This window comes from Haliotis cracherodii, unplaced genomic scaffold (assembly GCF_022045235.1).
Source record: "Haliotis cracherodii isolate W230 unplaced genomic scaffold, xgHalCrac1.p SCAF_13, whole genome shotgun sequence".
In the NCBI taxonomy this organism is placed as follows: Eukaryota; Metazoa; Mollusca; class Gastropoda; order Lepetellida; family Haliotidae; genus Haliotis; species Haliotis cracherodii.
Window position 1 is genome coordinate 27,551,861 of NW_027266268.1, and position 22,954 is coordinate 27,574,814.

The 22,954-nt window shown below is 40.1% G+C and overlaps 2 protein-coding genes across 2 annotated transcripts; one reads left to right on the top strand and one right to left on the bottom strand.

Annotated features, from left to right (window-relative positions):
- Window positions 1-6,178, bottom strand: LOC139459128 (N-glycosylase/DNA lyase-like). The gene is made up of 6 exons (XM_071240577.1): window positions 6,096-6,178; window positions 4,322-5,123; window positions 3,110-3,254; window positions 2,643-2,692; window positions 1,567-1,617; window positions 1-772 (listed from the first exon to the last, which is right to left on the bottom strand). The coding sequence occupies exons 1-6, from the start codon at window positions 6,176-6,178 to the stop codon at window positions 683-685; spliced, it is 1,221 nt and encodes a 406-aa protein (XP_071096678.1). The 3' UTR covers window positions 1-682.
- Window positions 6,179-6,241: 63 nt separating this feature from the next.
- Window positions 6,242-21,979, top strand: LOC139459813 (leucine-rich repeat and IQ domain-containing protein 3-like). The gene is made up of 6 exons (XM_071241502.1): window positions 6,242-6,277; window positions 11,165-11,656; window positions 13,424-13,747; window positions 16,074-16,201; window positions 17,247-17,478; window positions 18,137-21,979. The coding sequence occupies exons 2-6, from the start codon at window positions 11,279-11,281 to the stop codon at window positions 19,427-19,429; spliced, it is 2,355 nt and encodes a 784-aa protein (XP_071097603.1). The 5' UTR covers window positions 6,242-6,277; window positions 11,165-11,278; the 3' UTR covers window positions 19,430-21,979.
- The last annotated feature ends 975 nt before the right edge of the window (window positions 21,980-22,954 follow it).

Genomic DNA, 22,954 nt, shown 5'->3' on the forward strand with positions numbered 1-22,954 from the left:
TGGGTTGCGTCCCGAGTAACCATGTTGTCCAACTGATCCACTTTGTTACCTCTCTCGACCAGCATAACGCATAGGCTGTTGAAGACCAAATAAAACACAGAATCTCCACGATGAAATCAAGCACATGATTGGCTGAAATTGAGGACCAAGATGTGCATACAACTTTCTTAGAAATGTACTTAGAGGCTCTGGTTAAATGTCTTACTGCATGTGTTATTATGTAGAGTCAACAGAAAGTAGTTTATTATTAAATATAAGATTTAGGGCTGAATATCTATCTGAATATCTTCATCTAAGCAGGTCTAGATAAATACCTGGAGAGTTACCTCCCCTGGTCAATCACATATTAAGATGGAGTACATTACAAATCCATTTTCACAGATTCCATTCAGAGTTATAGCCCCACATCACATAATGGCAAGATTTGCTATTTCACAGTTATAAGAGCTGTACAGATTGTTAGATATAACAGCTGGAAGACTTGGAGACCTCTCTCTCATATTGAAGACCTGGTGGGTCAAAGGGAGGAGCCAGATGCAGGTGTTGTGCTAGATGTTCCTCAGTGACGATGTGCAGTACTTAAAGATCTCTGTCCAAACAACCTCAGACAGAATTCTGGTATGTAGGTTTTCATTTTCAGAGCAACCTGAGACTGGGAGTCTGCTGTGTGCAAATATGGAAGTCACTTTTTCTTAGTCTGTTTAGCCGATGTTGTGTCCTTGCTTCGAGCCTGTGCTGGCCTTTTCACAACATTTGACGACTTCTTCTTAACCTGTACAAATGTAATAAACATGATAAACAACAGTTAAACATTTGGATCATGGTGCCACAATAAACACAGTCACAAAAACTCAAAATATTACTGTGTATATAAACAAACTCATGTCACACCTCATGTGTTATCTGTTTTGTTTGTTGGTTGCTTAATGCCACATGCAGCAATATTCCAGCTATATGACTGAACCAGACAATCCAGTGATTGATATTTTGAGCAACAATGACACACTATCAACCAAGACACTGTCGCCTCTCACAACCAGCATATAGGTTGCTGGAGACCAATCCTAACTCGTAATCCCCTTGGGGTTGTGAGCAAGTACAGCTGGCACTCACTAGAGTCCATATTGCAGCAATGTGGACACTCTAACAACCCTGCAGCCTTGTCACCATGTTATGTGCCATCTGGTCTAAAATGTAATAAGGCTTTGTTGCTTTCACATATCTTAAAACAAAAGATCAGGTGTTTGGACATTTTTTTCTGGTTGTCCATTTATACCTACATCAAGTTTCCAGTTTCCATCTGTCACTGACTAAACAAGAAATTCCCAGGCCACATGTTGTGAGACTGTCTTCATGCATGGCTTGTAACACTTCAAGTAAAGTGAGTGAGTCAGTGAGTATGTTTTTATGCTGCTTTTAGCAATATTCGGCAAGGACACCAGAAATGGGCTTCACACATTATTAATCAAACCAGAGTCTTTGCGTGACGAGCGAATGCTTTAACCACTAGGCTATCAAGTAAACACCAATGACACTGGAGTCATTGTAGCTGTTCAACATGCTCACCTCAGTCTTGTCAACTTCCTTAAAGTGCTTTAGATCCGCAGCAAACAGCACCTGCAGACACAAGGAGTGAGTGAGTGAGTGGGGTTTAACGCTGCTTTCAACAGTATTCAACTTACATCAGGGCATGACAGCTTAATGTGGGAGGAAAGCCTGAAGTGATGCAGGTCTCAGACGTCTGCCACTTTGGTGAAACCCTCAAGCATGGGTATGGTACCGACAAGTCTAGAAACAGAATCGAGGTGAACCGGGATTCAAACCCACAACCATACGTTCTAATTGTGTTTAAATTTACACAATTACAGGTAGGCCCTTTTTAACATTGTCTTTTGAGGTTGCAATCAATGCAATAATATATAATTAAGCATAAACATTCCTAGTTATTCATCCTGTTATCAGTGAAATATGTGTTAAATCTACAAAGCCATAAATTTAGCTGTTAGTTATTAACATAAATTTGAAAACTTTTGATTCCATTTGGGGAATTTTTAATGACATTTGCTGCAGACTCGGGGACAAATATCAGCCTCTGAGCAGGTCTAGATAAATAAATCACTGTATTGTGATGAGAACAAGTTATACATTAATAATAAATACATTTAGAATGTTTAAACACATGTCGCCGATGCACAGTACAACAACTAGATGATCACAGATTTTATCTAAAACTAATATCAGAAAATTAAAAACTTACAAATTCAATATGGACAGTATAAAAACTGGCTATAGATCACCAGCAACCAAAGGTAGATCTAAAAACATACCAGTATTGAAGATAAGATAAAAGTGCATTTTCTGAAGAGTTTCAGTCTTAACATAGAACACATGTAAGAAAATATTTGTCATCAAGCAAAAATATATAACGATCATGATGACAGGGTTGGTTTAATTCAAGGATGAGACTGTGTATGGTGCCATCATTCCTCCAAGCATATAACAGGGATAACACAGAACAGCAGAATGGGGCTGACACATTGACATCCGTGTGGGAAATTGAACTGGGGTCTTCAGTGATAAGTGAACACTTTACCAACAAGGCTACCAACGGTACTCACTCCCTTTAACCATGGTGAACTTACCGAGTGGGCCCAGCCGGCATACTCCCCCCACAGAGCCCTGAAGGAATCCCCTGTAAAATAAATCCTGGCTGGATCACAATTGAAGATCTTGACACAATATGACCAGGGGATGACACGTCAGAAAAAAATGTGTCAAGCAGCATAAAAAATACTTACTGCCAGATATGACTGATATCTACTGATATTATTTTTTAATTTTTAATTTGAAGAATCATATACAACAACAATAGAGTAATCACTCAGAAAGTGAAATATCAAATATTCGGAGCAAAATCAAAGATTTGAAGGAGGGTACAACATGTACAAGATATAGATGTTGTACATATTAATAACCTTCAGGACAGAAGTATTTGGAGGTTTGTTTCCCTGTCTTTAACATGTTCACATAAATATAAACAATGTCAAAACAAACCAATTCACTGAACATGCATGACTGAACATGACAAATAATGTTTATTCTGAGTTACCTATTTCCCGATAGAGTTTATCTGTCAGTGACTTGCTGTGCTGTAGTTTAGGGATGTAGTGCCGAGCTGCGATCTGCCACACATGCGTGTCCACCGGGATTGATCCTGGCTTGTCCATGGACATCAGACATACGCAGTCCGCAACCTACACAACATAAGGCATCATAGACATAGGACATACGCAGTCCGCAACCTACACAACATAGGGCAACGTAGACATAGAACATACGCAGTCCGCAACCTACACAACATAGGGCATCGTAGACATAGAACATACGCAGTCCGCAACCTACACAACATAGGGCAATGTAGACATAGAACATACGCAGTCCTCAACCTACACAACATAGGGCAATGTAGACATAGGACATACGCATTCCGCAACGTATACAACATAGGGCATCATAGACATAGGACATAGGCAGTCCACAACCTACACAACATAGGGCATCGTAGACATAGAACATACGCAGTCCGCAACCTACACAACATAGGGCATCGTAGACATCAGACTAATGCAAACTACACAACATGTGTCATCAGATGGGGTGGAATGGAGTATACGTTGAGTTCAAGATTATTGCATTTAGACAGCATGCATGTGTGTGTGGCTGTTTGTAGTAGTCCAGATTAATGCTGATTTTATAGTGCTAGCCCACTGAGATACAATGCCACAGTTTAACATAAATATCCCACGCAGACACAGTATCCGGACTCCGAGCCGACCAGTCCTTGTTTTAGCCCCATAATGACGAGAGCCATGCAGGGTAACAACAAGTACCATCTTTTAAAGTCTTTTGGTATGATGCAGCCGGGGATCAAACCCCGACCTTCCAAGCTCCAGGCAGAGGCTCTACAACCAGACCACGGAGGTCCACAAGTAATCAGATTACGCAGTTCATAATGTACACAATATATAAAGATATACAAAGATTTCAGAAATATTTACTTTGTTCCATCATGTCCATCCTGGGGTCCATTAACATGTTAGTATACTTAGCATGCTTAGGGACTGACTATTTGATATTCAGGGGAGAAGCTTATGATCTATTTATATCAAGAAGATATTTGAATAAATAAGTTCAGATATGCTTCAGGATAACAATTATGCTTATTTTCGAGCAGTGATAAAAAATAGAAGTTGCTCTAACAAAATTTTCAGGCGCCTCTAACTGACATAAAACCCCATGTATTCTGTGCCTGTAGCCTCACCTTGGCTCCAACACCACACAGCTTCATCAGTTCTCTCTTCGTATCCTCATAAGGCATGTTCCTCAGTGAGTAGAGCCAGTCTTTGGTATGGTTGTCACATATGTACTTGGCTGTCACGTTGATGTACTTAGCCCTGTACCCAAACCCGAGCTCCCGCAACCTTGCTTCCACCCCAGGAGCCGCAAGTATTGAGACTTGTGGGAAGGCGTGGTACAATTTCCCATCAACCTCCATAATCTTATCGCCATAGTGATCACACAGTTTCTCGACCATCGAGCTGATCCGACTGATATGGTTGTTGGAGGAACAGATAAATGAGAACAAATTTTCTACTGGATCTTGACGTAACATTCGGATTCCTTGAAAAGAGGATGATATTTTTTTGAAATTTTGATCAGCTGCCGACCAAGATTTGTAAAGTTTGTTAAGGTTGACATTCAGCTGAAAATAATCACGGAGAACACTTTCATTAATATCCTTCTCAGAGGTGAAGAGTGGTTCCTCCTTTAGTTCCAACTTCTTGTTTCTAATTACATTTACGTTAGTGTCACCATCCCCCATTTCACTGCTTCCAACAGGACACTCCATTTTGATTTTATGCTCATCTGATTTTACAGCCTGCTGGATGCTCTGTTTAGATTCAGATTTTATCTGTGTTAGAAGACTTTGGTCAGATTTACATGGATCAGGTGCCCCTTGTCCTGGGAACACCTGGTAATACACGTGTGATGCGTCCTGCTTCAGTCTCCATACTTGGTGTCCAATCACACCTGTCCACACACCTGGAGTCACCTCCTTCCACCTGCAACAATCACAAAGCTATACAGTGAGTGAGTGAGTGAATCAGGTGAGCTAAATGTAGACATGGTTTTCCACAAGTACTTGTCATTGAAAGCTACCAGCATACTGGCCCAATGACAAGAGCCAAATCAGGTTATAGCTAAAACCGCACCTCGTCAACATTGCACCAAGCGAAAACACACCAATCGGGGATTATCAAAATAATAAGGTGCCTTTTCACTTGACCTTCAGTGTTAGCAAGATGAAATTGGTGACAGTTTGCTGAGGTGGCGTTTTAACTAGTTTGTCTCACAATCCTTGAATCATAATATTTTCCCTTCCGCCCAGCCCTTACTGTAATGCTATAGCCCTAAATGAAGCAAGTCTAGATTTGCCACAGTGTGCCTCACAATCCCTGAACCATGCTATTTTCCCTTCCGCCCAGCCCTAACTGTAATGCTATAGCCCTAAATGAGGCAAGTCTAGATTTGCCACAGTGTGCCACAGTGTGCCTCACAATCCCTGAACCATGCTATTTTCCCTTCCGCCCAGCCCTTACTGTAATGCTATAGCCCTAAATGAAGCAAGTCTAGATTTGCCACAGTGTGCCTCACAATCCCTGAACCATGCTATTTTCCCTTCCGCCCAGCCCTTACTGTAATCCATTTAGAGAGATATTTTCCAGGATACTTAATGCTATAGCCCTAAATGAAGCAAGTCTAGATTTTCCACAGGTTCAGAATTTCCCATCTTACTGGGGAGCCTTTTCAATTTTAATGTAGTTGGTTGTTTCCATCAAAATTATATATTATTAGACACTACGTCAACCGTTTAGCCCGCTGTCTAAGCTGAAGGGATCTCATCATGAGGAACATGGTCGATGGTAGTATCATACCAGGCTTATTCCGATGAGACAGTTACACTAAAAGGAAGATCTGGGGCATTTACTTGATTAGACAAACTGTGGTGCCCAAACTGTTATCAACTAACCAACCTGAAGGACTGACCACACTTTAAAGTGTGGTCAAGGCGAAGTTCCGACAAAGCACATGGGATAAACTTCCACGCACTCGCCATTTTGTTTACATTATTACTTCCCTTTGAGATTTCCGCTTCCGCTGTCAATGGCAACGTTTACAAAATGGCGTCTCTCTAAATGGATACCATGATCACACAGTACGTAAAATATTTGTTGTTACTTGATATTGCTATCATGTCCTTGGTTTTTTTTTACATGTGCGGCAACTACCATTTAGTACAATGGATTTCTATTGAATTATGCCTTTGTAAGTTAAGTCCTTGGAAATTTCGCCAAGGATATATATCTAATTATTAAAAATGGACTAAAGCCGTAAAGGTTCAGTACAACTACCAGGGATAATTCTAGGGTGGGGCCTTGTGCTATTAGCCTCTCAATTTGAAAAAGGCCCACGTTTTCATATACAATGGGGCATTTTAGCACTGTGCTGTATGGTCAAGTGTGGGTGTACCTCTGGAATATTTCAAAATTTCACATAAAGAGCCCATGTCAGAAAATTCATAGAGTGAACCCTCCAGTACCCATAACAGGCCTGGACATAATACTTTACTGTTAGTATGGGAATGAAAACTTGAATGTGGCTTGTTTAGATGAATGGGATAAAATATAACAAACTATCCAAATTATTGTTCAATCTTGTTCAATATTGTTATATGATATTTCTAAATGGAACAGATATTTTCCAGGAAATAGTAATTATGAAATGAAAGCATAAATGTAATTGGCTTGACATGAGTGTTTACAAACATGGAGCCTTATTGATTCCATGGCAAGAATGCAGTATACCAGACACTTTCCACCATTTTGGTAAGGGATGTGCACAAGCTCATTCCTAAGTAACAGTTTCTAAGTTTTTCATATGCCATTTTTGTCTCCTCACGAAAATAACGGGGGGGGGGGGGGGAACAACTGTTATTAAATGCTTTCGTAAGTAAATGAAATTTTATTTACCAAAGTAGATACAAAACACAATGTGTGCGGCTTTATTATTAGCATCAAACAAACATGGCGGATAGGTGTCCAATATATTACGAAAATATGTCTCCAAGGTATATAATATCTACTAAAAGCTTTGCATACTCTGTATGCACCAGCAAGAACCAATTCCTGCTGTATCATCACTAAACCACCTTGACTTGATGTGTAATTATCCATTCCCATAAATGTGGAATCAACAACTTGCAGTTATCTCAGGTAGGCCACACTTGATTTAAGAATCCACTTGTTAAATGTATTAGTAGAATCTATAAATTCAGATTTGAAAGAACTTCAAACTCATGCTTGAAACAAACAACTATCTCACTCATTGTTAAAGTTTAACCATATTTGCATCCTAAAGAGACAAAGTGGGAACTAATGGCACCCCATTCATCTGCTATGTGTATCATGTAACAATTGTTATATTTGGGATAACGCTTTATCAGTAAAAGTACTAGAATCTGTACTTTAGTTTACTAAGAAAGTGTCATCCCAAATATAACATTTGTTACATTTGACCACTTTCTAAATGGCATTAAGTGTTCGATGTGTAACATGATTAATTAGATTGCGTTATTCGTTATCATAACAGAAATAACAGTCGTTAGCCCAGTGAGTGAGTGAGTTTGATTTTACGTCGCTTTTAGCAATATTCCACGGCGGGGGGACACCAGAAATGGGCTTCACACATTGTACCCATGTCGGGAATCGAACCCAGATCTTCGGCATGACAAGTGAACGCTTTAACCACTAGTCTACCCGACCGCCCCTCATTAGCCAAGCTAAACTACGAATTTTTTCTGTGGCACATTATATGCAATCTTCCTTTCTGAGCCAACCTAATCACACTTTACCAGCATTTTTGATGATATTTGATAGAACAGTAAAAATATCTTGATGAACAGAAAGAGTTAAATTCATGAACTCTGATTTATTTCGATCCTGTCTGTCTGTGTCTGGTAAATATTTTCAGCTGTAAACAATAACCGTATTGAAGTAAAATGGTATATTTACAATTATATACTGAAGTAAAGTGTAGACATGACGACCTTGACCAGATACCAATCCCTGATGTTCAATGTAGGATATATTGTAGAGCCAACAGTGTTTCTATCCTGTTGCCCATTTGAGCAATTTCATTGACTGTAACTGTGTTGTCATGAAAAACATCCTGGATGTTAGTGGCTACTAGGTCTGTCACTATAAGCCGATAGCAAAATACGAAATGTTTGTCTTGTGATACGTATGTTCATGTTATGTTAAGAATGCCTCTGTGTATAGAGCGTCTGCTGGGAGAGAGGATTAGGTCTGAGTTTCGATACCTGACCGCATCATACTAGGAGACGTTACAAGGTTTTCATTATTAACAGGACCCGTGAAGATCCGGGGTAGAATAGGTATTCAGCAACCAATGCTTGCCCTAAAAGGCGACTATGCTTGTCGAAAGAAGCGACTAACAGGATCGAGAGGTCAGGCTCGCTGACTTGGTTGAAGCATGTCACCAATCCCAATTGCGTGGATCTATGCTCATAATATCAATCACTGGATTGTCTAGTCCAGACTCGACTATTTACAGACCGCCGTCATATAGCTGGAATATTGCTGAGTGCGGTGTAAAGCAACAAACAAACAAACAATATTAACAGTCCTTATTACAGTATATCAGCATACTAAGGGGATAAAACAAGAACTTTTCAGCTCAGAGTCAGGATACTAAATAAGTGCAATAATCTTAATAATCATCTTAACCCCCATTTCACCTCACCACTGTATGTTTTATTCAGACAACACCAATACATAATCAGCCTCTGACAAATGCATAGTCATTATATGTACCTGTTTAACTTTTTAAACCATCTATCATACAGATAATTAAATTGATTTGGGACATAAGTTTTTATGGGGAATGAAGCCTATTGTTCAGTTTAAGATTGCAGTAAAGTGCAGTCAAGTGTTTCCTACTTACGGACAGTTAGACAAAGCCATTATCAATAGTCAGCTATTTCTGTCAGACTGTTAACTTAGACAAGAACTGATGCAGGATGTGTCCTATCTCTGTTCCATTGAACAAGTATGTTTCATCTGAACATGTTGGGGCACAGGCGGACCAGTCGTCTAAGGTTCCAAAATTCACACTACAGTGTTATGTCCCTTTGGTGTACCAGGAACCTGTGATCATGGGTTTGAATCCTTGGTTCAGCGTTGTTATATTTTTCAGTTTGTCTACATTTGTCTTTGACCTGTATCACTTTGGACTTTTCCCTCGCATCAACTTGACGGGCGATGATATAACTGGAATATTTTTCAAAGTGGCGTAAAACTAAACTCACTCACACACCTGTATGTGCTGAATTGCTTGTAGTAAGAGCCGACTAAATTCATGATTGATCAGGCTATGACTTGGATGATTGTGTGTCATCGTGCCCCGACCGCCCGGGACGTTACTCATAACATCAACCACTGGTTTGTCTGGCCCAGACTGGATTATGTACTGGCTGCCTTGACAGTGTTGGAATATTGACGACTGCAGCGTAAAACAACAAATTTGATAATTACTCAAATTGTCAAATGTCTATGAAGTGAGCTGAATTATATGAATGGTAACAGCTATTGTTATAAATATTAATGACACATTAGTAGTTGTAAAACTGTACTTTGAGAGATACGTAATCAATGGGTAGACTCTGTTCCCAACAACCCAGGGTTGTACCCAGTCACTCAAGTACCAGCACTGAGTGTAGACTGTAGCAGTACAATAAGTACACAGACTTCGGATTACAAGCTTTGCTTTTCTATATGCAAAACACTTTCTCCTGTTTACACGAGCATTTAGATCAGTTCTCTGTGAGGTGGAGACTATATGTTGTGTTAATGTGTACGGTAAATAATCAGTGTACACTGTTAGTGGCTTATGTACCTCTTGGACGATTACCAAGTCAAGTCTAGAAGTGTCTCCTGAGCAGCCATATGTTGACAGGTTTGTTCTGACATGCTGGTAGTCATGGGGGACAGATTACTAAGTCGAGTCTGGAGGTATTATTGAACGGCTATTTGTTCCTGTGTGTTTTGATGTTCTTGTAGCTTGATGGCCAGTCATGGTTGACAGATTTGTAGGTCACGTCTGGAGGTATTATTGAACGGCTAAATGTTCCTGTGTGTTTTGATGTTCTTGTAGCTTGATGGGCAGTCATGGTTGACAGATTTGTAGGTCACGTCTGGAGGTATTATTGAACGGCTAAATGTTCCTGTGTGTTTTGATGTTCTTGTAGCTTGATGGCCAGTCATGGTTGACAGATTTGTAGGTCACGTCTGGTGGTATTATTGAACGGCTAAATGTTCCTGTGTGTTTTGATGTTCTTGTAGCTTGATGGCCAGTCATGGTTGACAGATTACTGTCAAAACTGGAGGTATTTACCGAGAGGTATATGTTCGTAAATAGGACTTTATTTTATGTACGACAATGAAATATTTAGGTTTGGGGCTTAAAACTATGTAAGATCAGGTAACAGTGACCAAGTAGCAATTTTCTTGGTTTCATATCTCACAACTGAAGGGACCCAAGATAGCTTAAATTAGCCACAATCTAGAGACAAATGGAGTTCATGAATCAAGCCAATTGTTAAAGGAAGATCCAGGATGTTTTAAGGGTTAGGGGAGGACTTCAAATCAGAAACAAGGATGGCGGGGAATACTGATGGCCCACCCCTGATAAGCCACTTAAAATACAGGGACACAAGTGGACCAATCATCTAAGGCGTTGCAATTCGCTTTGCAGAGTTGCATCCCTTGGGCATGCCAGAAACCTAATATTTTTGTTTTGAGTCCTGGTTCGTCCCGATTATGTTTCTAGATTCAGCAGCACCATGATGTAACTGAAATACTCTTCAAAGTTTTGTTATATCCAACTCATTCACACACTCTCACTATTACTCTCAAACATATTGGAAACTGAAATTTGATCAAGAAAAATGTATGCGATTCATTTATTAATTTTGAAGGCATAAGTGTTTAAACCTCATTCATCAAAAGAATCTTTATATTTTCAGATAAAAAAAGTAACCAGTGCGATTCAGCCTCTCTAGGGGGGGTTAGACCAACTGTGTGTCTAGAAGCTATGTGATAACAGCTCCAGGACAATCTCGGACTGAAGTGACGTCATCATGGTCAGCATACCGGATTGGGCCAGGTTCTCGCGCCTGCATGACATTAAGTTAAACAAAAATGACCCCAACTCCCATCTGGGGAAGTACTACAAACAGCGAGAGGAGGAGGCGGTCCGCCAGGCAGAGCAACAGGGATACTTCATTGTGCCCGAGGAGAAGTTCATTCTGGAACACTGCAGGGCCGCTAACAGGAAGGCCAGGAAGCTGAGTCAGCTGTTTTTAATACAGTTGAATGGACTGCATTTGCGGAAAGTTGGTGAAATCAGCATGTGTTTGAATCTCCAGATATGTAACCTTAGCAACAACTTCCTGCCCAAGATAGAGCCCCTAGCAGGATGTCGTCATCTTGTCAAGCTAGATCTCCATAGCAACCAGGTAGGGACATTTTTTAAAATTTATTTTAAAGTTGTATACTTGTTATTAGACATACATTTTAACTCTCTGTGTTTCATTCCATTTCATTCATTATATGCTGAGTTTTATATATTCAATCTAAAAAAAACATCAACAACACAATTTGGCATTTGACAAGGTCTGAAATTCTGTTTCATCATTAAACATGTTTATGTTTTTTGTTTATTTTATGACATTACCCATGACATTAAAGGATTCAAGTTTTGACAAGGTCTGAAATTCTGTTTCATCATTAAACATGTTTATGTTTTTTGTTTATTTTATGACATTACCCATGACATTAAAGGATTCAAGTTTTGACCTTTCTAGCTCACCTGACTGAAAGTCAAGTAAGCTCATGTCATGATCAGTTTGTCCGTCATCTATCGTGTCGAGTTGGCCATCATCATCTTCTTCTCCTGGGAAACCGCTGGACCCATGAATCTTTAAAACTTTACTTACTTGTACCCACCTATGGTGACACCCGGATTTGTTCAGGATGTTCCAATTTGATTTTCAATATGGCCGCATCGACAGCCATTTCAAAAGTTATTGATAGCCATTATTGAAATTTGGTACATGTGTAGTTAGTACTGAGATTCAACATACAGTCGAACCTTGTTATTTCGAACCCGTTATCCTGACTGTTCCGATATCTCGAACCTATTCTCCTGTCCGACCACCTAACTATATAATGTTCATGCCTTATTATCACCAGTGCTGTGACACTATCTTGTAATATTTTCAGTGAGTGAGTGAGTGAATATGGTTTTACGCCGCTTTTAGCAATATTCCAGCAATATCACGGCGTGGGACACCAGAAATGGGCTTCACACATTGTACCCATGTCGGGAATCGAACCCGGGTCTTCGGCGTGACGAGCGAACGCTTTAACCACTAGGCTACCCGACCGCCCCAATATTTTCAGTACCTGGGGAGGTAGACTTTGATGGTCATAGGTTCAAATTCCAGACTAGCCCAGGTTATAACCCTTGGCTCGTCAGCACTATACCTGTTTTTGTAGTGTGGCCATGGGTTTCATCAAAGGGGTATATTTCTGTATCACTCTGTGATTTCCTCAACATTTAGCTGACGTGCTGTGGTCATATTGAAATACTGCTGAGAGTGGCATAAAACTCTTCACTTGCAAACAGATAATTTGCAAGTGTTTCTGTGGCATTTGATTGGTTAACCAAGTGAAAAAGGTCGGGGTTTGTGTTGAATTATTGCATTGAACAATGTCACCAATTTCATATTGGTGAGGGGCGGGCGGGTAGCCTGGTGGTTAAAACGTTCGCTCCTCACGCCGAAGACCCGGGTTCGATTCCCGACATGGGTACAATGTGTGAAGCCCATTTCTGGTGTCCCCCGCCGTGATATTGCTGGAATATTGCTAAAAGCGGCGTAAAAGCATACTCATCCACTCACTCATATTGGTGTCTTATAGTTTTGGTGTGTTAATGAATAGATATAGCAGTCTTTGAAGATATTATTGTTGGCTTATATTTATTTGTAAGAATTGACTTCAAAATGTTTTTGCATTTATGGAGGTATAAACATGGGCACATTTTGCATGATTTCACTACACCGATTTACACAGTACGCACATCGTTTTTCCCACTTATACATCCATAAACGTAAATACATTGAAGTCAATTCTTAAATACTTTTTACATCACAATTCATGTCTTAAAACATTTTAATTTTAATTTTAATTTTAATTTTAATGAATTTCATTATCTATTTCAGTTGTCTTCTATCCCGGGAATGGCATTCTGGTCCGGATTTCGCAGACTGAAATTTCTGCATCTCCATGACAACCCATTAGGCAAGTTTGAAACAATCCACTGCCTGGGGACCTGTCCACGTCTGATTGGCTTGACCCTGTATGACACACCTCTCTGTCTCCGCAAGAACTACCGGCATCACGTTGTCAACTCCGTGTGGACTCTGCGAGTCCTCGACCACCATGTTGTGTCTGATGAGGAGATCATTGAGGATTCCAACTTCGGGGGGATGTTTTCCACGATGAACCCATCCCTGTACATTGAGATGTGTCTCCCTGGAATGGAGGTAGGACTTTTCACGTGAAGCACAAGCAGAGAAACCCAGGGCTCCAGATAATGATTTAGCCATTGAGTATTTTGCTCACACGGTATCATTCACTTTAGGTATTGATAATTTTCTTTGGGTATTACCATATTCAACATAATAAGCTATTGAAATTAGAAATATGGGGCTCCTTTTAGGATATTATTTTGGTGAAAAAAAACAGAGTTGAAAGATACATTTCGTGTTTTATGCTGACAGCCTGAAATGTTTATGTACAACAGATATATTTTTCTAGAATTTAACTCCCCATAATAAAGGGTGCATATAACACCAGAATGCGTATTGTACGTATATATATTAGCAAATACCGGCGTGGGCGCTCATTAGAGCGGGGTCCTTATTACGTCAAATACGGTAATATTTTTTTACTCCTGTCAGTCCAGTCTATTGTTGGCCATATGTATTCTATGGAGGTACGTAGTGAGTACAAAACCTGTGAAGTATTGAAGATTCAATTATATTGAGTAAGATGCACATTGGCTTTACCCTGTATCAAATGTTGTTTGGTTGTTGTTTTCTGTTTATAATCAAATGTTGACAATATCAAATGTTAACATCAAATATATAAGACGCTCTCAATTTTTAGCCATATAGCATTGAGCCATACACTTAATGTTTTTCATGCTAGAATACCATTAAGTTATTATTTACCTAACTGCATTCATACCATATCTATGTTAGGCAATAATACTGCATCAATGTCTCATTAAACCAAGATTAGTCAGGTTTAGTACAAAAAACATCTCAGTTTTATGAATTGGTTAAGTGCGATGTAATAACTAACCTTTTCACAAAGGGATGTCACTATTTATTAGGCCCGTGAAGATCCTGGGGTAGAATAGGTCTTCAGCAACACATGCTTGCTGTAAAAGGAGAATATGCTTGTCGTGAAAGGCGACTAACGGGATCCGGTGGTCAGGCTCGTTGACTTGGTTGATGCATGTCATGGATCCCAATTGCGTGGATAGATGTTCATGATATCAATCACTGGAAAGTCTAGTCCAGTCTCGATTATTTACAGACCGCCGTCATATAGCTGGAATATTGCCGAGTACGGCATTAAACAACAAACAAACACTATTTATTATGAACATAAATAACATCATAATTGAAAAAGAGTTGTGCTTTAATGTTCAGAATGTGAGCCTTTATATACAGCCAAAACCAGTAATTTAAGATGTACTCTTCCCAGTGAAATAATCTCCATTTGCAAAAATCCAATCATTGACACAGGTAATATCCGTTGTATATGTGTAAGCATTCCAATCAGTTGCTATCCAGAATGCAGGATTTCCATACTAACATGTTCAGGACTATAAGGGTTTCAGTGTTTAGTAACATTTTGTATTGCTAAATAGTTTTTGATGACAAAGTTACAGTGTAATATTTTACTGCCACTTCGGCAATACCTACCATGTTTCCCATTCCATGTTCTGTTACTTTAAGCTAAATAATTAATAGTGTTGGTTCGCAGGCACCGCCCACATCATCATAAAGTCTGCTACACGTTTTGTTTTTATTTCAATATTTTTATAAAATTTAATATCCTAATACAATGCGATCCAATATGTCACACAGTTATTTCCCTTTACATGCATACTGCTTTACTGCGCATCTCGTGTTATGCTCATGGCGGCAATAGGAGTATAGGGAGACCCTTTCCCAGGTTGATGGTACACAGCAGCTGTTTATTTGGGAACATACTAGTTTGAACAAGCTAAAAAACAACAACAACTGCCCGCCAGCACTCTATTTTCAAAAGGACCGCCTCCGTGGTCTAGTGGTAGAGTCTCCGCCCGGAGAGCGGAAGGTCCGGGGTTCGATCCCCAGCCGCGTCATACCTAAAGACGTTAAAAGATGGTAGAGATGATAGATGGTAGATGGGCTAAAACAAGGACTGGTCGGCTCGCAGTATACTGTGTCTGAGTGGGGTATTCATGTTAAACTGCGGCATGGTATCTCAGTGAGCTAGCACTATAAATCGGCATCAGTCCGGACTAGCACAAGCAGCCACACACACATGCATGCACGTCGCTATATAAGTGCAATAATCTTGGACGCGACGTTAAACCCCATTTCACCTCACCTATTTTTAAAAGTCATTGCCAGAGAACCAATTTATTATTTTTTTAAGCTTTTGCGTTATCCAGTTTAACTTGACTTTGTATCGTACTTGGCAACTTCATGATGGCAGGCACACTTGCTCTGGAGTATTTAAAATCCTCCTGAGTCTGCCACGACATGTAATTTATTTACTGTAACTCTGTTTGCACTGGTGATATTGCAGGACAACACGTACGAGGATGAGGTGTGGCTGCTGCAGCATATAGAGGCTCGCATCAACATCATCCAGGCCCATCGCTCCCCCGTCCTCATCATACAGAGATACTACCGCGGATACATCTCTCGGAAAAGGTGACCTTTGTTATATCTGACTGACCATTGTCCTTCATGACATAGAGCGGTGGTATACAAAGAATGCACTGTTAACTAATAAAAGTCGCCCATTAGTGAGTAACCCAAATTAATCAGTTGATAAAAAGTAAATCTCTTTATCTTACAGTATGTAGAGAGTCCATCATCAAAGTGTGCCTTAGGTACACTCAGTAACAAAATGGGGACTTATTATATTATTATATATTAAAATCACAAAATGTGTGGTCTGAAAAGCCAGCAAATAACAATTGTATTATCAAATTATATTGTATTATCAAAAAGTATTTTAGTCCTAAATATAATCAAGTAATAAAATCTTTCTAGAATTCAGTATGAGGAGGGCTGAAAGATTGTTCACATTCATGTCTTTGAATTAACATACAACTATTTGTTGACGTTGATTTCTTCCAAGTTGTGCTGGAATGATACTGATTTAAATCAAATCCCTCTTTGTGACATCTATTTGATGCTTGTGCAGAGTTGTTTCCCTTAGCTACAAGGATGTGCTGATGATGGGTTCTGATCCCTGATTCATCATAGTTATGACCCTTGATCTGTCAGCACCTTACAAGTGCTTGTGGTTTCGTGAAAGTTCCAATGTTAATGACACTTGGTATGTGTAAACTTTTCTTCCATATTCATTGGCCAAGAAACACACAATGACTCCAGTCAGATCTGATAACTTATGGTATTGACTTGAGTTGCTTAACAAAGGAAAAGGACATACCCAGAAGTGGTATTCCCTAAACCAAATCAAATCAGATGTTTCTGTTTGTTGGAACCCTCTGATGTTAGTGTAGCTAACAGTTTCAAATGTTGAATCTAATGAATTCAAAAAAAGTATTGACAAGGACTTTTTTCAGGTCTATAAAAGCAGGTATTGACCCTCATATAGAGTCTCTAATTGTGTAATGTCACTTGAGCTGATGTTATTGATATATAGCTGGAATAATACTGATATCAGCTTTACCAACATTTGCTCACTCACTCACTCCATTTGAAACCCCGATCATGTCTCCTTCAGACACAGTCTCGGTATTCAGCGCCACATCAAGAAGGGCATGCAAGCCACATCCACCGAACTCCTCCCACCACCACCATCTACACCCATGAACAATGCTGCACGGAGTTTGCAGGACCTGGGGCCTGATGGGATATCTATGGACTATGATACCTACATGAAGCATCGCCGCCCTGGATCCCACATCCCCAGCGACACCACAGTGACCTCGGTGCACCACCAGTCTCTTGTTGGGGTACGTCTTTCATACATTTCAACATCATGTTTTTGTCTTGGGACATTGCCAGATCCCTATGAGATAATGTACTGGATATCTTAAAATGACAATGATTTTGTGAACTGCCTTAGAAGATGTACAGATTCTACTACAGATACCAGCCTCTTGACGTTAATACTAGTATTATAATAATGCAGTTCGAATGTTCATGATACAGTGGGCCCAGGGGGCCCAGTTGTCTATGGCACTGCAAATCGCAATGCAGAGTTGCATCCCTTGGGCATGACAGGAACCTATGATGGTCATCCTGATTATGTTTGTAGGTTTGTCAGCACCATACCTCTGCTTGTGGGTTATACCAAACTTGTAAACTTGTGAGACCTGCATCACTTCAGGCTTTCTTCCATTAAGCTTACACGCTGTGATATAACTGGAATACTGTTGAAAGTGGTGTTGATCCTAACTCACTAGCTCACTTATAATACAGCAAGTCATTTTTAACTCTATGAAAATTTTCCAAATATCAAATATTAGTCAGTTCAGCATGACCCTCAAACAGACATACAGAATCATCACTAATTTGTTGTTCCAAGCCATGCACTTTATCACACAACATCCTACATGTTGCTGAAGTTGGAAATAATTGGTAGCTTTAACAGTGTTAGAATACTTGCAGAGTCCTGATGACCAAGGGGAAACGTCAGCTGCTGGGCTGGTGAACTCAGACTCTCCTCGCAAAAAGACAAACCTTGTCATCAATCTTGCCAAACTCCAGAACAGCACATTCCAGAGTCTACAGGAGGATGCAGTTGCCATAGAAACCATCTTCTCAATGGATGCCCATGAGAGGAGTACTTTGACAGACTCTGTTCGCAGACCAAGGAGGAAGAAGAAGCGAGACGAAGGCGCCAACAGACCCAGGAAGGTGAAAAGTGTCAAGCAGTTCTTTGGCCCAATGGTTGAGACAGTAGAAGAGGAGGATCAGTTAGAAGTGGGGGAGGATGACACGCCCATCACCCACTACCGTCTCCGTGGCAAGCGGCCCAACATTCACCTGGTGGACACAACTACTGAAATGATCCTGGAAAGGAAGGAAGCTGGGAGGCAGGTTCGGGAGGCGGAAGCTGAACATCACCGCAAGATCATGGATGCTCCTCTCCCCAGACTTGTGTTGCCCAAACACACCACAACAGATCAAAGAATATTTGCCCGGGTCCATGGCACCATGGGAATGTCCTGTCTGTTTGCTGTGCAGAAAGCGTACAAGGACCGTGAGAAGGCGGAAAAGGCTGCTGCAAAGATGGAGTACATCTTAAATATGCGTGAAGAACGAATGCGAGCAAGAGACAGGATAAATATGTATCATGAGGAAAAGAGGAATCAAGCATTAAAGAAGAGAGACCGAGACAGAGTACGAATGTTGGATTCTTTAGAACGGCATGAGCTACAGAGACTTAACTACCTTGACAGGCGCATGGAGGTCAAGAACAAGGCAAATGATGTTGCCAAGAGTCACAGGATCGACCAAAGTTTTGTTACAGAGTTCAACAACCAGCACACATCTGTTTCAAACGCCCTGCTGCGCCATGACAGACAAGCCAAGGTGGAGGACCTGGTTCAGTCCAAGAAAAGGTTCGTCCTTGACAAGAAGTGTGATGAGGGGGAGCAGCAGTCCATGGTCCGGAAGTTCATGGAGCATCGGCAGCTGATGAGGCAGAAAGAGACTTCAACCACACGAGCTGCCCTCGGCACCAAGCTTCTCCAGGAGACCAACGAGAGGTTCATAGAAGCTCAGCAGCGCGTGTCCCATTTGAAGACGAGGAGGGCCATAGTGCAAGCCTTCTATCCCCTGCCGCCCAACAATGTCCCGAGTTCTGCCACTTCAGCTCCACCTGGGATCAGCAGATGGGAGGCGTCCGCTATGCTGTCGGCAGGCAGAATTGGTCGACATCATACCATGGTCCTATGATCAGTCTTCTCATGCTGGAGTTGATCTATCACCATTGCATGATGCGTCAGTTTAGCAAGTTATTCCTTGTCAGATGTGTGAGAATTCTTTTCAAGTGAGCTCTGCTGAATGTTTATGCTATGATTTTCAAACTGCTAAAATTTCATGATTGTGCCTATTGTATACACTTCAGTATTGCCTACCTGTAAAATATCTTGCCTTAACTTAGAAGTATCAATGTTTGAGATTGAAGAACCCTTTCATGTCATTTATGTAGAAAAGGTGTAATTTCTGAAAAGTTTCCAGATCTAATATATGTTGAAATTGGATCACGATGAGGATCAGCATATGCCACAGTTACCATGGTTACTGGTATATGTGGATGGACACTCTTACATCAGTAGGAGAATATGGTTACTGGTATATGCGGATGGACACATCAGTAGGAGAATATATTATCCCATAATCTATTTTCCTCTTTGCGACGAATAATTATGGATTTTGTTATAGTTTAATTATCTGTTGCAAGCTTTAGAGAGATTTTGTAAAACGAATATGTAGTTTCGGTATGAAGTTTGATATGTTGTGTTCATAGACAGTATGAATTTTGAATATAAAATGTCTATGTGTTTAACAAATATTTTTATCTTACTGTTAAGAAACCAGCAAGTTGTTTCATGAATAAGTATTTCGTCCTATGACTGTTAATATCATAAAGTGTCTACATGATATCTACAATGCCAGGTCAATACTGTTATCCGTGAAATGTTCGATGTAAAGTGAGAACCCCTTCCCTCTGTAGTTTGAGTCAAGGCTGGCAGACACTACAATGACAATAACGATTCTACTGAGACTGTACAGTTTCATTGTCTCATCGATGAAGTTCACAAGGTTTCAGGGGCGGTTGGGTAGTTTAGTGTTTAAAGTGTTCGCTCGTCACACCGAAGACCCGGGTTCGATTCTCGACGTGGGTTCAATGTGTGAAGCCCATTTCTGGGTGATATTGCTGGAATATTGCTAAAAGCAGCGTTAAACCACATTCAGTCACTTACAAGGTTTCACTGTGTCTTCAGTTCCCCCCAGTAGAACCTGACCAGTCTTGTCACATTGACCTCTGCAAACGAAGTCAAACAGAAATGCCAAAGTTTTAGTATTTCCAGCCTCATGGTTCATAGTACTAAATGCAATGAGACTAACAGCAAGACCAGTTATACATGTGACAGATGTGGAGTGCCGGAATCAATACATTATTTGTTTTACTGTCCAACTGTCCTATTTTGGGTAAGTTTTTTTAAAATGGATGACAGTGAATATAAATATATCGAAATTTGCAGAGATACAGTATTATTTGGAGTGAAAAAAGAGTGTGTCCATGGATGAGACGATACACAAATATCTTCTACTCACGTCAAAAAGAAGTCAAGGACAGTACTGACAATGCAATTTTGTGAAATGTATAGGATGCTGACAGTATCTTGTGATTTGTAGTTAATATGCATCCCATGACTGCCAGTTTTTAATAATTTGAACATTTGTTAGTACTCACTGTAACAATACACTTTGTTACAATACCTTTGTGTAGTATGTCAATAGAAAGCTTGGAATAAGATAGTAGTCTTCCCTGCATCCATGTAGTCTTCCCTGCATCCAACATACCACCAAATGGTCCTTAGACACAAAACTGTTTGAGGGGTTAGCCTCTTTTTTCTTTGTAGTGTGAAAAAGTGTATCAGTATATTTGTCTTAGAAAAATTATATATATGCTTCGAAAACTGGGTGTTGATGTGACTGATGTAGGTCATATACCAGTTAACACAGTACCTGGAAACCAGGACAGCTTCTTACATACAAAGTATGTCATACAAAGTTTCAGGACATCCCACAAGTTAAGCTTCACTCAGTATTATCTTTCATACGCCGAAGCTTACTTTTTGTCTCATATTTCGTTACTGTTTCAAGGACCTGAAGCTACGGATGAGTTTTGACAATGTTTTTGCACTGCAGACATATTAATCTGTATGAAAGTATGCAATTTAATCTAGTTATAAAAAGTGTTCATTGTGTAGCTGAACTTGTTTGTAATCTATTATTAATTTTATTCAAAATTTTGTTCAATATTGTAAATATATACTACTCAAAAGAAGTTAAAGAACACCCAATTTGTTCACCTGACTACAGTTAATTTGTCATGGCTGGTGCGTATTGCAACACATTGCCTTTCAATTGGGGGTGTTCTTTAACTTCTTTTGAGTAGTATATATTTGGTGAAACTGCAGGAACTGAACAGCAGATCACATCAATTCACCTTTATTTACAGCAACCACGATCAGTTACCACTAATGACATCTTGAAATGAGCCCTAGTTGTTAACAACAGACTTCCCCGCGACATCAAACGCAGAAACAACAGAAAGATTCATGGCCTTCACTTTCCCCAGTTGTTGGGAGTTTTCGGGGAGACAAAAATATTGTCTTTTGACTCTTGTACCCAAACTGATTGCATGTTGTTCTCTTATAAAACTTTCTTTTGTTATGGATGTTTTCATGTTAATCTGTGATAAACATATTTTAATGTAACCTATTTTTGTATACGTTGTCACTCCAAAATAAAAATATAATAGATATATGTCAAAATCATATGGTGTGTTTGTTCTGAAATACTTGGCAGTGATTTCTGAAAACCTTGTTTATGACGTAAAATACAGAGATCTGGAGGTGCCAATATACAAGTGAGGTGAAATGGGGTTTAACGTCGCGTCCAAGATTATTGCACTTATATAGCGACGTGCATGCACGTGTATGTTTTGCGTGTGGGTGCTTGTACTAGTCCGGACTGATGCCGATTTATAGTGCTAGCACACTGAGATACCATGCCGCAGTTTAACATGAATACTCCACTCAGACACAGTATACGGACTCCGAGCCGACCAGTCCTTGTTTTAGCCCCTTAATGCCGAGCGCCAGACAGGGTAACAAGTACCATCTTTTAACGTCTTTTGGTATGACGCGGCTGGGGATCGAACCCTGGACCTTCCACTCTCCGGGCGGATGCTCTACCCAATATACAAGTGAACCTGGAAGCTTCGAAGGATATTGATTAGGTGTAGTTGTGTCATGTTTTACTATTTTCAATATCAAAATCTTTAGTTCATTCAGATGCATTTGTAAGAAACAGCCTTCTAAATTCACGCTAGTCTGCTAGCCCGAGACTACCAAATTGTGCTGAGGACAAGTAAAAATCAAGTGATTGTAGTCCTCATTGACCAATTGCATTCGAGGGCTAAAATTCTGAACCTGTTCTCAATGCTTCAATTTTGCTATTTACAGTAGTAAACATGTTTCATCATTCAAGAATGACTAGCTACAGACTCTGAACAGTGAAATATGGTTTCCACTAGTCCTCTGGACCAGTCTTAAAAGAAACGAATTTCTAAGGCTGAAGCAATAGTAGCTTGTTTCCAAATAGGGAACAGACCCGTGAAGATCCGGGGGAGAATAGGTCTTTGCTAACCCATGCTCGCCGTAAAAGGCGACTAACGGGATCAGG

Excerpts from the sequence above, each read along its gene's own strand:
- LOC139459128 (XM_071240577.1), bottom strand. The coding sequence starts at position 6,178 with ATGGCGAGTGCGTGGAAGTTTATCCCATGTGCTTTGTCGGAACTTCGC. Across the intron at positions 5,124-6,095 it reads AAGTGTGGTCAGTCCTTCAG|GTGGAAGGAGGTGACTCCAG; the intron begins GTTGGTTAGTTG and ends TGATTGTTGCAG. Across the intron at positions 3,255-4,321 it reads TGTGTGGTGTTGGAGCCAAG|GTTGCGGACTGCGTATGTCT; the intron begins GTGAGGCTACAG and ends TATGTTGTGTAG.
- LOC139459813 (XM_071241502.1), top strand. The coding sequence starts at position 11,279 with ATGGTCAGCATACCGGATTGGGCCAGGTTCTCGCGCCTGCATGACATT. Across the intron at positions 16,202-17,246 it reads GGATACATCTCTCGGAAAAG|ACACAGTCTCGGTATTCAGC; the intron begins GTGACCTTTGTT and ends TGTCTCCTTCAG. Across the intron at positions 17,479-18,136 it reads ACCACCAGTCTCTTGTTGGG|AGTCCTGATGACCAAGGGGA; the intron begins GTACGTCTTTCA and ends GAATACTTGCAG.